This window comes from Gossypium arboreum, chromosome 5 (genome assembly GCF_025698485.1).
Source record: "Gossypium arboreum isolate Shixiya-1 chromosome 5, ASM2569848v2, whole genome shotgun sequence".
Classification (NCBI taxonomy): domain Eukaryota; kingdom Viridiplantae; phylum Streptophyta; class Magnoliopsida; order Malvales; family Malvaceae; genus Gossypium; species Gossypium arboreum.
In genome coordinates this window covers 13,105,326-13,119,883 of record NC_069074.1, presented here as the reverse complement: position 1 = coordinate 13,119,883, position 14,558 = coordinate 13,105,326, and the positions used below count along the sequence as shown (strand labels likewise).

The 14,558-nt window shown below is 31.7% G+C and overlaps 1 protein-coding gene and 1 pseudogene across 1 annotated transcript; one reads left to right on the top strand and one right to left on the bottom strand.

The window, feature by feature from the left end:
* Window positions 1-2,327: 2,327 nt before the first annotated feature.
* On the top strand, window positions 2,328-10,468 carry LOC108477601 (protein DELAY OF GERMINATION 1-like; annotated as a pseudogene).
* Window positions 10,469-12,072: 1,604 nt separating this feature from the next.
* On the bottom strand, window positions 12,073-14,092 carry LOC108478403 (CBL-interacting serine/threonine-protein kinase 12-like). Its single transcript, XM_017780860.2, has one exon. The coding sequence runs from the start codon at window positions 13,833-13,835 to the stop codon at window positions 12,405-12,407; it is 1,431 nt and encodes a 476-aa protein (XP_017636349.1). The 5' UTR covers window positions 13,836-14,092; the 3' UTR covers window positions 12,073-12,404.
* Between the last annotated feature and the right edge of the window lie 466 nt (window positions 14,093-14,558).

The following is a 14,558-nucleotide window of genomic DNA, read 5'->3' as shown; positions in this document are numbered from 1 at the left end:
GAAAAGGTGAATTTGAATTGAATTGTAATTGAATTGAAAGTGAATTTGAAATAGAAAAATGATTTGAACACCCTATTAACTAGTTGGGCTGAGTCGGATATAGTTGACATGCCATAGGATTGGAAGTGTTCAGGGATACTTCGACCTTGAGTCGATGAGGCACTATAATTGTCGTACTGTTACTTCAACTTTAAGTCGACGAGGCACCTTGTGTGTCGTACTGTTACTGTTACTTCGGTTTAATCCGATGAGGTATTAAGTACTGTACTGTTACTGCTTACTTCGGCAAAGTTGATGAGGCACTGAGTGTCGTACTGGTGTGTTAGTTGGATCCGTGTATTCGCCAAGATCAGGATTTGTTAATAGGGTAAATAACTGAAATGAGAAAATTAAATAAATTTGATTAATCGTACTATTAAAAATATAAGAAAGAAATTATGAGTTGAATTGTGAATTGAATTGAGACATGAGATTTGAAACATGAACTTAAGGTTCATAAAATATCAAATTATCGATATTGAAATCAGTTGAATAAATGAAATGAGAAAATCGAATGAATTTGATTTATTGAACTATTAAAAGTATGAGAAAGTGAAATTATGAATTGAAATATGAATTGAAATTGAGATATCGAAATAAGAAGTGAAAATAGAATGAATAGGAAATAATGAAATAGTGTATGAGTTAGTTTGAATATAATCATATGAATTAATTATAATTATTTTTATTGAAAATTGTTTGTTTAAATAATTATTAAAAGACTAATGTTCTTGAATAACTGATGATTATTGAATGGTTATATTAAAGTCTTGAACAACTGATTGTTATTGATTGATTATGAATAGAAATGAATATTTTCTTGAGAATAAGTTATTGAATTGAGATATAGAAATGAAATTTATGAAATAATGATTTATGAAATGGTTATTGATGAAATGCATGAAATGGATATTGATGTAGTAAGAAGATATATAAATTAAAATGAAGAAAAGCTATTTAAAATACATATTATTAAATTAAAATTAAAGTTTAAATGCATGAAAGATTTATTAAAGGTAAAATAGTGGTAAGATTTAATGTATGTATATATTGTTTTACCTTAAGTATTTGAATTATAGTAATACCATTGGGTGTATACTCAACGTACAGTTTGTTTCTGTGCACAGATTAGGTACAGGAATTTTTGAAGAGTTGAATTTTGAGATTGCAAGCTTTCATCTCATCACATCTTCAAGCAACAACAGGGTATGTTTTAAAATTTTTGAATAGAATGGCATGTACTTAGGAAAAATATTAAGTATGTTCCAAGTGTCCGTTTTTATGTTCTAATATATTAGTGATTAGCCAAGAATTATTTTAGCACCAAATATAATATTTCTATATCAGGTTCCTTGAGTCGAACATAGTATAAGGGTGTTACACATGACATGTGACAATAATTAATTTAAACAAAATAGAGTAGGGATTATTGTCATATAAAATCTTTTTATATATAACTCTTGCCATATTAAAAATATTATTCCGCATTATTGTAATTACTAAATATTATTTAGACAACATCATATTTTCATTTTCAACATAATATTATTTTAAAAAATTAAAACATTTAAATTAAATTTAATATAGTAATCTCACATATATTTAAGCTACCTGTACAAATTCTTTCTTTTTTTTTAAATTTGTTGGTATATTAAAAATAGTACTTATATTCAAATCAAATTTACTACAATAATATTTAATATATTTAAATTATTTTTTTATACAATGACGGGAAGTATTCATAATCTCTCATTAACTCTTAAATAGGAAGATAAATGTGTTTCAACGTGCTCGAACTTACGTTCTTCTATACTGACAACAATGTCGATGCTAATTAAGCTATGACTCAATCAAAGATATATTTAAATTCTTAGACTTGCAAATTTTAATAACCTAAAATTTTTATTCTCATGATCAATTTTTATATCAAATATAATTTAATATTTTTATTATATAAGACAGTACAGTACTTTAATATTGTAGTTGGTGTCAAATATAATTAATAATTTTAAAAAAATTAAAAAGTAAGGAATCTTGGAACTTTGAAGCAAAAATTATTTTATTCAAAAATATAATTTATTATTTTTAATTATGAGTACAAGAAATTTGTTTATTTCAAATTTGATAGTATATATGAATAAAGATATCATCTTTAATTAATTTTATTAAAAATATGATAAATGATTATACATGATAAAATAATATAATATAGTGAGGAATGATAGATTATAAGACCCCACAAAAATTGCTTTTTAATTTTATATTGTTATAATATATATAAATACACGATGGCAAGCAGTGTGATCGATGCATTGTCACGATTTAACAATAAGAACTTTGTCAACCTTATTGGCTATTGTGAGGAGAATGAACCCTTTCAGCAGGATGATAGTTTTTGAACATGCTCCGAATGGAACCCTTTTTGAACATCTGCATGGTAATATTATAATTTACACGCGGTAAACATTTTACTCAACCTTGATTCTTTGAGAGCTTAAACATTTGTCTTTGTTTTCAGTTAAAGAAATGGAGCATCTTGATTGGAGCGCAAGGGTAAGGATCATTATGGGTGTAGCTTATTGCCTCCAATATACGAACCATGATCTAAATCCTCCCTCATCTCATTCAAACTTAAGTTCAAAAACTATCTTTCTAACAGACGATAATGCTGCAAAGGTTCTTATAATCACAAAACACGCCATTTGTTTTATTCCTCTTTTACTTACACTGGTTGGAGAAATTGATAGCTAGCTTAGAGGGTATCTCTAAGTTGAAATCCTCGGGTAATGGTGAATCACAAAATTCTGAGTTGCCACCTATTGTTGATCCGGAAGTGAATGTCTACAGTTATGGAATATTACTAATCGAAATCATTTCTGGAAAGCTTCCCTACTCAGCAGAGCATGGTGCTATCGAGAAATGGCTATGTTTAGGGTGTTTGGTAAACTTGTACTAATGAACTTGGCAGGCCGATGAATGTTTAAATGATAAAAGTGAGCATCAGCAACATGATTGATCCAACCCTTGAATCTCTCAAAGATGACGAGCTTGAGGTGATCTGTGATGTTATAATCCAAATAGATGCAAGGCAAAAAGACCAACAATGAAAGGTATCACTTCCAAATTGAGGCAAGGAATTAACATCCCACCTGAGCATGCTACGCCAAGGCTTTCCCCCACATGGTGGGCTGAACTAGAGATTTTATCGATGGAGACAACCTAATTTCTTTGTCTCAAAATAGAAATCCTCCCCCGCCCACTCGAGAGAAAAAAAAGCCTTTGAAAAGCCTTTGTTCCTTGTACTTGGTTTCCATTTCTTTTTTGGTCACTTTGTTTTCATTTATACACATCGGATTTGTCCAATCCTTCAATATTTTAGCCCATATCATCTTTGCCACTACTTCATTGCAAAAGAAGTGCATGATATACTTGGTAACATGGATCGCATGTATTACAATTGTAGTAGATATAATGTATTTTGTGATTACAAAGTTTCAAATGTAATACTAATAAACCAATTCACACTTTTGTTTTCCCTCTTCAATATTGTTAAATAGTTGAGAATTTTTAAATTTTATGGTTTCTTTATACTAGTTTCATGATAGAATAATTGGTTTTCTTCTTCTTTTTTGTTGCTAATTTAAGTATTTGTAAAGTCATTAATTTGTAATCTTCATCACTTTACCTAAATCAATTTGTTCGCCATGAGTGAAATTTGATTCTTCTAAAGGCCTTCTATCGTCCTCTTTTTGCTCCTTTGATTTCACTAATATAAACTAAATAGATAAAATGCATTCACAAGACAAATGATTGATAAGCATAATAGAATTTTTTTCTAAACCAAATCAGTTTTTTATTAAATAGAATCAAAGACAAATTAACCCCAATTTTAGCATACAAATTACATTTAGACTCCTACAAAAAATATAAAAATCTATTAACCTCATTAATTTAATGTCTCTTGTATGGTCAGTGTTCGAGATTCTTGATTCCTCTTCCAATAATTTCGTTTCCAAAATTTAAACTTGTATTTGTTCTTTAGAATGTAATATATCTTATATTACACCCAATATTTATTGATGTAACATAACATAGTGAAATCACCAATTATAGTAAACAAATAAAAAAGATGAAAATTATAGGGTTAATATGCTACATGATTCTTATATTTGGCTTGAATGTTCAATTTGATGCCTAAGTTTTTTGTCCCAATTTGGTACCTGACTTAGGCTTTAATGTCCAATTTGGTACTTTATCTTTTTCAAATTGATGCTTGAGCTTTTCTTTATCTCATACAACTACCTGAGTTTGGCTTCAATGTTCAATTTGGTACCTTAATTTTTCTTTTGTCCCAATTAAGTTCCTATCTTTTTTACTAGAGCACACATGTAAGGTATTTATTGGACATGATATTGTTTAGTGTAATAGGCCAATTTTGGCCTCGGCCTGAAAAAATAATAACCGAAGCCAAATGTAATACCCTGAATATTTTTACAGTAAGATATTATCCTGGATATAGTAAAATAAGGAAATAAAGTGACAAAAAGGGAAATTTTGAGTTATGTCAATATTGAGAAGTATATTATGATATATTAATTTAAGAAAGGACTAAATTGTAAAAGTGAGAAAAGTTTTGTTGCACAAGAGTAAATATTCATAATTTGAGGGGTTAAAGTGTAAATATGAAAAAGTTGAAGGACCAATAGTGTAAATAATTTAAGAGTGGAATGATCTAGAAACTAAGGAAAATGGATGAATTAGTACCAAATTGAATAGATGAAGAACTATGAGTGACTAAATTGCAATTTTACCAAATTAAATGATGACTCAAGGATGGAATTTTAAAAGATAATGAAGGGCAAAATGGTCAATTGGAAGAGAGAGAAATCTAGAAAGTAATAATGATGCTAGAGATATTTTGATATTTTATAATTATTTAATTAGATAAATATTATTTTATTAATACTTTAATAAGATATTTTATTATTATTTTATTAGTATATAAAGAAAGAAAGATGAGAAATTCTCATCCATATTTTCCCATGCACTAACGTGAGAGAAAGAGAGGAAGAAAGAAAGTTTTGCTTTCTTTACAATTTAGTTTTTACCAAAATTCACTATTTTCACCCAAAATCAAATGAATTTCCATAGCTACCAAGAGACAAAAATGTTAAGGAGAGCATGGGGAGTTAGAATATCAAGTTGGATTCAAGAAATAGAAGCTGGAGGAGAGAAAATCAAGTTAAAGATTAGTATCAATAGAACAAGATAAGTATATCAAGATTTCAATATGTTTTTAAGTTTGTTATTATTGACAAAGCATGGAAATAATGTTATAGTAGAGTTTTCTTACATAAGGTCCTATGTTTTTGATATGTTAGTGAAGAGAAAATAAGAGAAAGTGATGAGAAATGGTGTAGAAAAAGAAAATAAGGGTGTTATAACATGGTAATTAATAGCTTGCACAAAAAGCAGTTTGACAATGACGAAGAGACTAACTTTGACAAATCACCATAAATTGTAGAAATCGAATTAGAAGATGAACAAAATATGGAATTAAATATTATTGAGTATAGTTTCTCATGTAAGAAATAGTGTAAGCAATGGATTTGTAAATTTTGAGATATAATGAATTTTGTGAGACAAGGTCGAATGAATTCGGGTTCCCATTACGACTTTTAAAAATCATAAAAATTGAATAAAAATAATTAGGGATTAAATTTATATTTATAAAATCCTGAATGAGTATAATAGAAACAAACAAGAACATCATTTGAATCTGTATGAGGAGATAATTAATTTTTGGTGAAGAGGGAATTCGAAGCGTCGAACAATGAGCAGGGGTAACTTTAAAGAATAAACTGTACTTATTGGATAAACAAAAATTCTGAAATTTTATGGTAAGAATATATATGAGTCTAGATTCAGGAAAATTATCGGATATTAATTTGGAGTTCTATAGATCCAGATATAAATAATTTAGTGACTATGATGCAGATAGACGACTTGAATATTCATAAAAGTAAATAATAAAATTATGGATAATGTTACTTACAAGTGTGTTATCTACATTAAGGATGTGGAATGGAGAGGAGGAGGAGGAAAATTATGTATGAATATTCATCTAGCATGGCTAATTTGCATATTTTAGGCTCAGGAACTAAATTGAATAAAAGTAAAACTTTATGAGCAACTTTGTAAACATGTCAGAAATGACCAAATTGCATGAAATGGATTATTTTATTATTTAAATTACAAAATTGAATAAAATTATTAATTTAGTTCAAGATCAGGGGAAAACATGTTTTAGGGATTAAATTGAAAAGTGTTGAAATTATGAAAAATTCTGATATTTTATAGAATTCATGGATTTTTATCAATATATATGAGAATAATAGCTGGAAATGAGGATTAAATTGCAAGAATTTTATTTTCCTGACCATGAGGATGAAATCGTCATTAATTAAAAGTTTAGGGGTAAAATGGTAATTTTGCCTAGAGCATTAACTAAATGCATTAGAATATGAAATGAATGAAAATGATGATCGAATTTATTTATAAAGATCCGGACGACTCAAATATGAGACTTGATCGTAGAAAAGAAAAGATATCAGATTAATGAAATTATAAACACAAACAAGCAATGAGGTAAGTTCGTGTAACTTGAATTATATTCTTAAATGATTGAGATTGTATGTTATTTATGTGAATATGATTTGAATGTTCATTGTATGAAAATTTATGAAACATTGATAAATTTGATAAAAGGAGAAGAAATCCGGTTGAATGAAAGGAAAATTCGATGGATCTCGAAAAGGAATTGACGGTAAAAGGATCTAGCAGGACGGGTGATCCTATCTGATATAGCCCTCCAGAAGAATATGTGTAAAATGGATTTAGCCGGACGGGTAATCCGAATTAGGGTTTGAATTTAGCTGGTGGTAATTCAGATCCAAGCTCATTAGAGTAATTGTCGTTGCGAGGATTTAGCTTTGGGTGGTAATCCCTTTGTAAGGATGAGGTTCATGGAGTGTGCTCTACGATATGAAATGTGTAAGACCATGGTTGAAAGATACCATGGCAACCTGTGTGTAAGACCATGGTTGAAAGATACCATGGCAACCTAATATGAAATGTGTAAGACCATGGTTGAAAGATACCATGGCAACTTGATATGAGATGTGTAAGACCATGGTTGAAAGATACCATGGCAACGTGACATGAAAAGAATAAGACCATGGTTGAAAGATACCATGGCAACATGACAGAAAATGAGTAAGACCATAGTTGAAAGACACTATGGCATCACGTCAAAGATAAATAAGACCGTGGATGGGAGACGCTATAACATTTGTTGAACAATTGATATTCAGGTAAAATGTATCAGATGACGAATGGTTATATGAAATGGTTGTGTGAAATGTTTACAAGAACTGGTCATATGGAAATATATGTACAAAAGCGTTGTATGAAATAATTATGAAAATGGATAAACGAAATAAGTATAAGTACATGGAATATAATTTATGTTAAGTTTGATATAAGCTATTACCGAATAAATATACATAAAATATATGGAAATGATGAAGCATAAAATATTGATATAATGAAATGAATGATATATGCTTGTGAAGAAAGCGGTAAGAGCATGATATGTTTCATGACATGTACATATATGATTATCTTTGATATGTTGATACAAGGAAATTATGTAATTGAGACTATTATTAAACTCAAGTGCGACATGTCGAGAAAATAGATATATCAATGTTGAATTTATATGAGATATGTGTAAGTATACTAACAATGTTGTTGTTTGATGCTTATACAAGTGCCAAACTGTTGATTAAATGGTAATATATTTATTTTATATGATGCATTGAATCAGTAAGTATTTTAATTTTTTTATGTGATCTGCAAATGGTAGTAATGCTCCGAAACCCTGTTCTGGCAGCGGATACGGGTTAGGGGTGTTACACCAAAGGATGCAATCGGTCGAAAACAAGCCAAAAAGGGCCAAATTGAAAGACAATCATTAAATTGTGGCCAAATCAAAAAGATGGAGAAAGCCAAGGGGTTATCAAATTTTGTTGACTTGGTAAAAGGCTACAAATGGAAAGATATTATTTTTATTTATTTTATTTTATTTTATTATTAAATTAGTTAGGCTATTTTTAGTAAACCCCATGTATATAAATAGGGGTATTTTGTTCTTTGAAAGAAAACAAATTACTTTTGGAGGACTTTTGGTATTCCTACTTCGATTTGGAATTGGATTATTCTCTCTTTTCCTATTTTCATTGGAATTGAATTTTTTTTTTAAATTATTTTATATACTTTAGATCGCTTTTATAACATTCATTTTAAATCCTTTTTATGTATTATTTGCTTAGAATTGTTTTATATTTTATTTTAGATTTTCTTACTTTGTATTTATTTGTTATTTGTGATTTATTATTATAACATTTTATTTATGAATTATTACTTTGCGTTGCACATTATTATTTCATCGCATTTTATTAGTTTAAAGGTCGTGTTTTAATAGTTTAAGTTGTAAAATCATTTTATTCAAAAGTTTTCAAAATAAGACAATACTCGGTATTTGGCATCTTCGAGAAGATTGTGCCCTAACTTACTGGGTTCCAATTTTCCTCGTTGAATCTAAGTAACCAGGTACCCTTTTTCAATCAAAACGTATAAGTTCCAAATAAAAGCTTATTCTCAGGAATTCGAGGTGTTGTGTCCTAACTCACTGGATATGACATTTTGTATCCCGAGATAAGGATTTCTAAAAAATAAGAAAATATTTTGTGTTTGGAAATTCGAGAAATCGTGCCCAATCGTGCTAGGTTTCTATTTTTCGTTCAACCGAATAAGTGAATATCCTTTTGAAAATTCGTCCATGTTCTCTTAAATTAAAACGAGGCAATATTTTGTGTTTGAAAATTCGAGAAATCGTCCCAATCGTGTTGGGTTTCGACTTACTGTTTGACCAGATAGCCAAATATCCTTTTGAAATTTTAAATGCATGAGTTTTGGAAATTATAAGATGATCTTGTATCGAGGGTTTGAAATGTTGTGTCCTATCGTGCTGGATATGATATTTTATTCCTTCTAAATGAGAGAATCTCAATATCCAATTCAAGTTATCCAAATGTTTTAAAGGAATTGTATTTTAAAATCTTTTTCAAATTTTCAACATTAGGATGTTAATTGATCAATACGGTACCAATTTTGGGCGTTGCCAGTGTGCTAATCCTTCCTCTCGCGTAACTGACTCCCGAATCCGTTTTCTAGTTTTTCTTAGACCAAAAATATTGTTTTTAAACCGAAATACTTTATTAAAATGATCGATCACAAGGTGACCTGATCACACCTAAACAAAAAGGATTGGTGGCGACTCCATTTTCGTTTTAATGTTGACCTCCGTTTTTCAAAATAAAAATGGTTTCGACATTTAGTTTAGTTACCAAATTGAATATTGAAACCAAAATTAGGTACCAAATTGGCACAAAAAAACTCAGATACCAAATTGAACATTGAAGCCAAATATAGGTGCCAAATGGTAATATAACCCAAAATTTTGCCAATTACCCAAAAACCCACTCTGCTGGGCTAACTAACAATGATGGGCTAAGTTAATGAGTCAACCTGCTTTCTCTTCTGTTACGTTGAGTTGGGTCCTGAGCTTGGGCTCCTTTGCTGCCTTCAAGCCCTTAACCAGAACGAAAATAATGGCAACTTAACGGACAACACTTGCGCCCAACTGGTTGAGAGGTCCCTCGACAGTTTCCTAAAGTATATTGAGAAGAGAGTCCAGCTGGATATTTCAGGCTTGTTTTCACCGTCATGGAACATCGCCTTGAACTCCTTGCTTTGGATAACAGGTTGTAGACCTTCCCTATACATTCGACTCACTTATGCACTCTGTGGGTCACAGGTGGAGTACCAGCTCAGTGAAATCACCCAGGGCTTCCTAGGCCAGGTTTTGGCAACGCAGCTCAGAATGATAAATAATTTGCACATTAAGACGATCGAGGAAGAAGAGAAGCTTTCGAGTAAGTTGGCCGGCTTACAGGAGAACATAGCAGACCAACCAATTGCCATGGTTGCCAAAAGGATGAGCCGAGTGGGTGAATCTAGTGGGGATGTAGATCATGCACTGGATGAACACTAGAGCACTATGGCGAATATACTGCAGGAGGCTGACAAGCTGAGGCTAAGCAACCTTAAGGAATTACTTGCCATATTGACACCATTGCAAGGCGTGGATTTTCTTGTTGCGAGTAAGAAGCTTCACCTTTGTATGCATGTATGTAACTATTCTGTATGTATGTAACTATGCATATATAGCATAAGCATCTGGCAATGCACTTCGTTTCTAATGTTTTCTTGTTTAAGTTTATTTTAATAGGTTGTATATATCTAATTAACCCATTCTTATAAAATCAACACAGATAGTATTTATTGTATGCTTTTTGTTACAGTTTCCGTTGAAATCTTCTACGTTTATCAAAATTTTATAGCCAAAATTTGAACCAAAAAGAGCACCAAGACCATACGTACGTTAGTATTTAAGAACACCATGAGCTAACTCATGCCTTGTTGAGACCTGCACATGCTATCGACATTGTTTGAGAAACTAGGCTTATCATGAAATCAGTCTTCACCGACACATGGAATCCCTATAGCTGTTGTTATATAATGGAAGCCATCCGCCATTGCCATTGTCATATTTGATAAGTATTGCGTGGAAACGAGAAAGAGGAAACTAGAATAAAGTATAAACCAAACAAATTACGAATTTTGTTGTTTAAGGATTTTCCATAGTATTCTTCAAAGCACAAGACTGTTTTTATTTATGCCTTTTCCAATTATTACTCCAGTTATCAGACTCAGTTTACAAGTGTCACGGTCCAATTATCAACCTGTAATCTTAATTCTTTTTTATTAGCATGGATGCTGTAATCCGATCGCAACCATTTGCTGTAAAAAAAAAAAAGGAAAAAGTTGAACTCAATTATGATTTTGCTTTTGGGCCACTGACCTTTAGAAACTAGGAAAACCTAAAATGGTTTCAAAATTTATATTTATGGTTTCAATTTTCAAAATGGCCACGTTTAATAATGTCCAAGCTTGAAAAAATTTGAAATTAATTCTATAATTATAAAGTGCAGCATAATTTATTGAATTTGAAAATTCTATCTAGATTACATTAGAAGAGTTTTTAATTTTTAATAGATTTTTGTCTTTTATGAATCTCTATGTTAAATAAAATTGATTTTAATTCAAGTTTTTGTATAATCATTAATAAATGAGTTTAATCGAGCTTGAACTCAAACTCGAGTAACTCAAATATGTTTCAAGCTAAATTCAATTTAAAAATTAATGTTCAAATCAAGTTTAAACAGAGTTTTGAAGTCTTAATTTCAAATCGAGCTCAAACTTACCACCATTCAAGTTCAATTTGACTCGATTATAACCTTAGGCTCAACCGGAGAATTGCCTCTTAGCACAACAATCCAGATTGTATTCCACATCTATTAACAGATTTAGTGTAAAGAAGTTAATGATTTGTTTCAGTTCTCTTGGCAGTCCTTTTCTATGTTACTTGTGCAACTTGCATTTCATCAAATGTGTCAAAGCACGGAATGCAGCTCTTGCAAGAGATTATATCCATCCCCGCCCTTGATATGAAATTTGGGTTTTGTCCCTAATTGCCGGAATTCAGATTACAACCCTCAAACAAACAATGGCACAAATTACTACCATAAGGCAACTGCTTGTAAGAAAATTTGCTTCTCTTCTCAAAGATGATTATTCCAAACCCTCAACTAGTGAGACTAAGGCTTTTGAATAATGGAGTAGAGCTCATGCTTCAGGTCATACTTGTCATATTTGCAAGTGCTATTTGTCTTTAAAAGCGATCTGGCCAAAGTAGCATACAGAAGTTGAGCAACAGAGACTAGAGCTAATGCTAAGCGTTGAACTTGTCACACACTAACCAGTCAAACTTACAAAAGAGTGAGGATATAAATTAGAATGTATCATTAAATCATATGATCAATTATGTTGATGATAATATACAACCAGACATACAAATGCCGAGATTTGTATGACTTTGTATTCAAGCCTCTGTGATCTAATCTGCCATTCTGGACGCAAGAATAGATCATACAAATATATATCAAAGCCATCCCAAGCTCAACCCAACTAGCACAACATAAAGAAAGGACAAAAACAACCTCTTTTTTTTTAATGATACGACAGCCTAAGACGAAGGAAGGGGACAACAAAAAGCATGAGAGAGAGAGAAAGGAAAGAGCTTTAATTACCCTTTTCTCCTCTTCCTCACTCTTTAAAATCTATTCCGTATCCGAAGGTAAATATGCAGCAGGGGCAGGGGCAGGGGCAGGGGCAGGTGCATCAGATGTTGATTGGTCTCGCGTCAAATTCTCTAACCCAGGTTTCAATTCCTTGTTACAGAACTCCTCGTACTCTCCTCGGTCCCCTCCTTTCTTCTTCACTTCCACAACAACCAAAGAAGGCGTCAACTCGAATATCTCGGCAGCAATCGCTAATGGCCCTTTAGCTCCTTCTCTAGAACCCTCCAAGTTAACTCTACAATCCTTTTTCCTCACTGTAAAACTAACCAGCTTGGCTATCTCTTCCAATTTTGAAATAATTTTTGTAACAGGTGCCCCTGACACGAACCTTGCCCCTTCCTCCCCTTCTTCAAATAATCCAGATAAATTAAAACCCGGCGAAAAGGATATAATATCAAAGGCATTCAAACTAGCTGGCCTCGGCAATGAAGTAGTAACTTTCCTCCTTGTTTCAAGCTCGGCGTCCGATTCAGAGTGCGTTGAATGGTCCGAACTTGATCCCAGGTCATCATCCCCGTCCTCAACGCTGCAAACTTTATCGTCTTCAATGTAAAATTTAATATGTTTAAATCCCTTTTTAAACCAACGGTTCTCCATGATTTCCGAGATGGTTATTCTCGTGTCCGGGTTCGTATCCAGAAGCTTGGTAAGTAGCCGAAGTAAATCAGGTGAAAACCATTTGGGGCACCTGAACTCTCCCCTGTAAATCTTCTTATACATCGCCATAATGTTATGATCGTGAAAAGGTAAATACCCCGCCATTAAAACAAACAAAATCACCCCGCAAGACCAGATATCTACTTTGGCAGCATCGTAACCTTTTCTCCCCAAAACTTCCGGTGCTACGTAAGCAGGGGTCCCGCAAAACGTATGAAACAAACCGTCTTGTCGGATCTGATCCGAAACCGCGCTCAACCCGAAATCGGAGACTTTCAAATCCCCTTTTTCGTCTAGTAGTAGATTCTCGGGCTTCAAGTCGCGGTGGTAAACCCCGCGGGCGTGACAGAAAATAACAGCTGAGATTAATTGCTGGAAGTATTTCCTAGCGACGTCTTCTTTTAATCTACCTTTGGCGACTTTGCTGAAGAGCTGACCGCCATGTACGTATTCCATGACGAAGTAGATCTTAGTTTTGGTGGCCATAACTTCGAAGAGTTGTACGATGTTGGGGTGGCGCACGCGGCGGAGGATAGCGATTTCGCGCTTAATGTGAGCGATTAAGCCACCCTTGAGGATTTTTTCCTTGTCCAACACTTTGATGGCCACGCTTTCATCGGTTTTTACGTTGCGCGCGTAATAAACTTTAGCGAAAGTGCCGTGTCCGAGGAGTTTCCCGACCTCGTAACGTCCTAAGAGAAGACCTGAGCCACCGCTGGTTTCTTTCTTTGCGACCTTGGAGGAAAAATCCATTGTCTTCAATGTTAGGGTTTGGGTTTTTTCTTTCAAAAAAAAAAACGAAAATTGAATAGTTAATGATGGGCAACTTTAATGGCTTCTCTTTTCCTTTTGTTGAGTGGTCTCTAAAATGATTTGAATCTGCTACGTTTATGGCGTTGGAGAGAAAATAGATGCTTTTATATAGGAAGTTAATAACTGAATATTATACTCTCTGTTCGTTTCGGTTTTTGTTTTTCCCTTCTTCTTTTTGGTATATTTAATGTATTCTTAAAGATATAAATTAAAGCCCCAGTCATCCTGAAAATATATGATTTCCATTTTCAAATTTTTATATTATATTAATTTAACTTTTAAATGAGACGTTAAATTTTAAATTACATAATTCAAAATAAAATCTTAAGAAAATGAATATTATAAAAATTTTAATTTTAATATTTTTAAAATTTGTACAAAATTATCATTCACTCTCTTTTTTTTGTTGTTATTTTATTTTTAAATTTTAAAGGTTAAACTGCAACATTCTTTAAAATTTTTATTTTAAATTATATCACAAAATTTTATACTGTTTAATAATTAAATTAATAGTTTCAATAATGGAATAACTTAATTAATATAATACAAATAATTTGAGAATATAATTAGAATATTTTAAAATTTGATAATCACATAATTCACTCTAAATTAAAATTCATTTGCTATTTGTTTCTTTGGCATATTATGTTTATTAATTTTAAA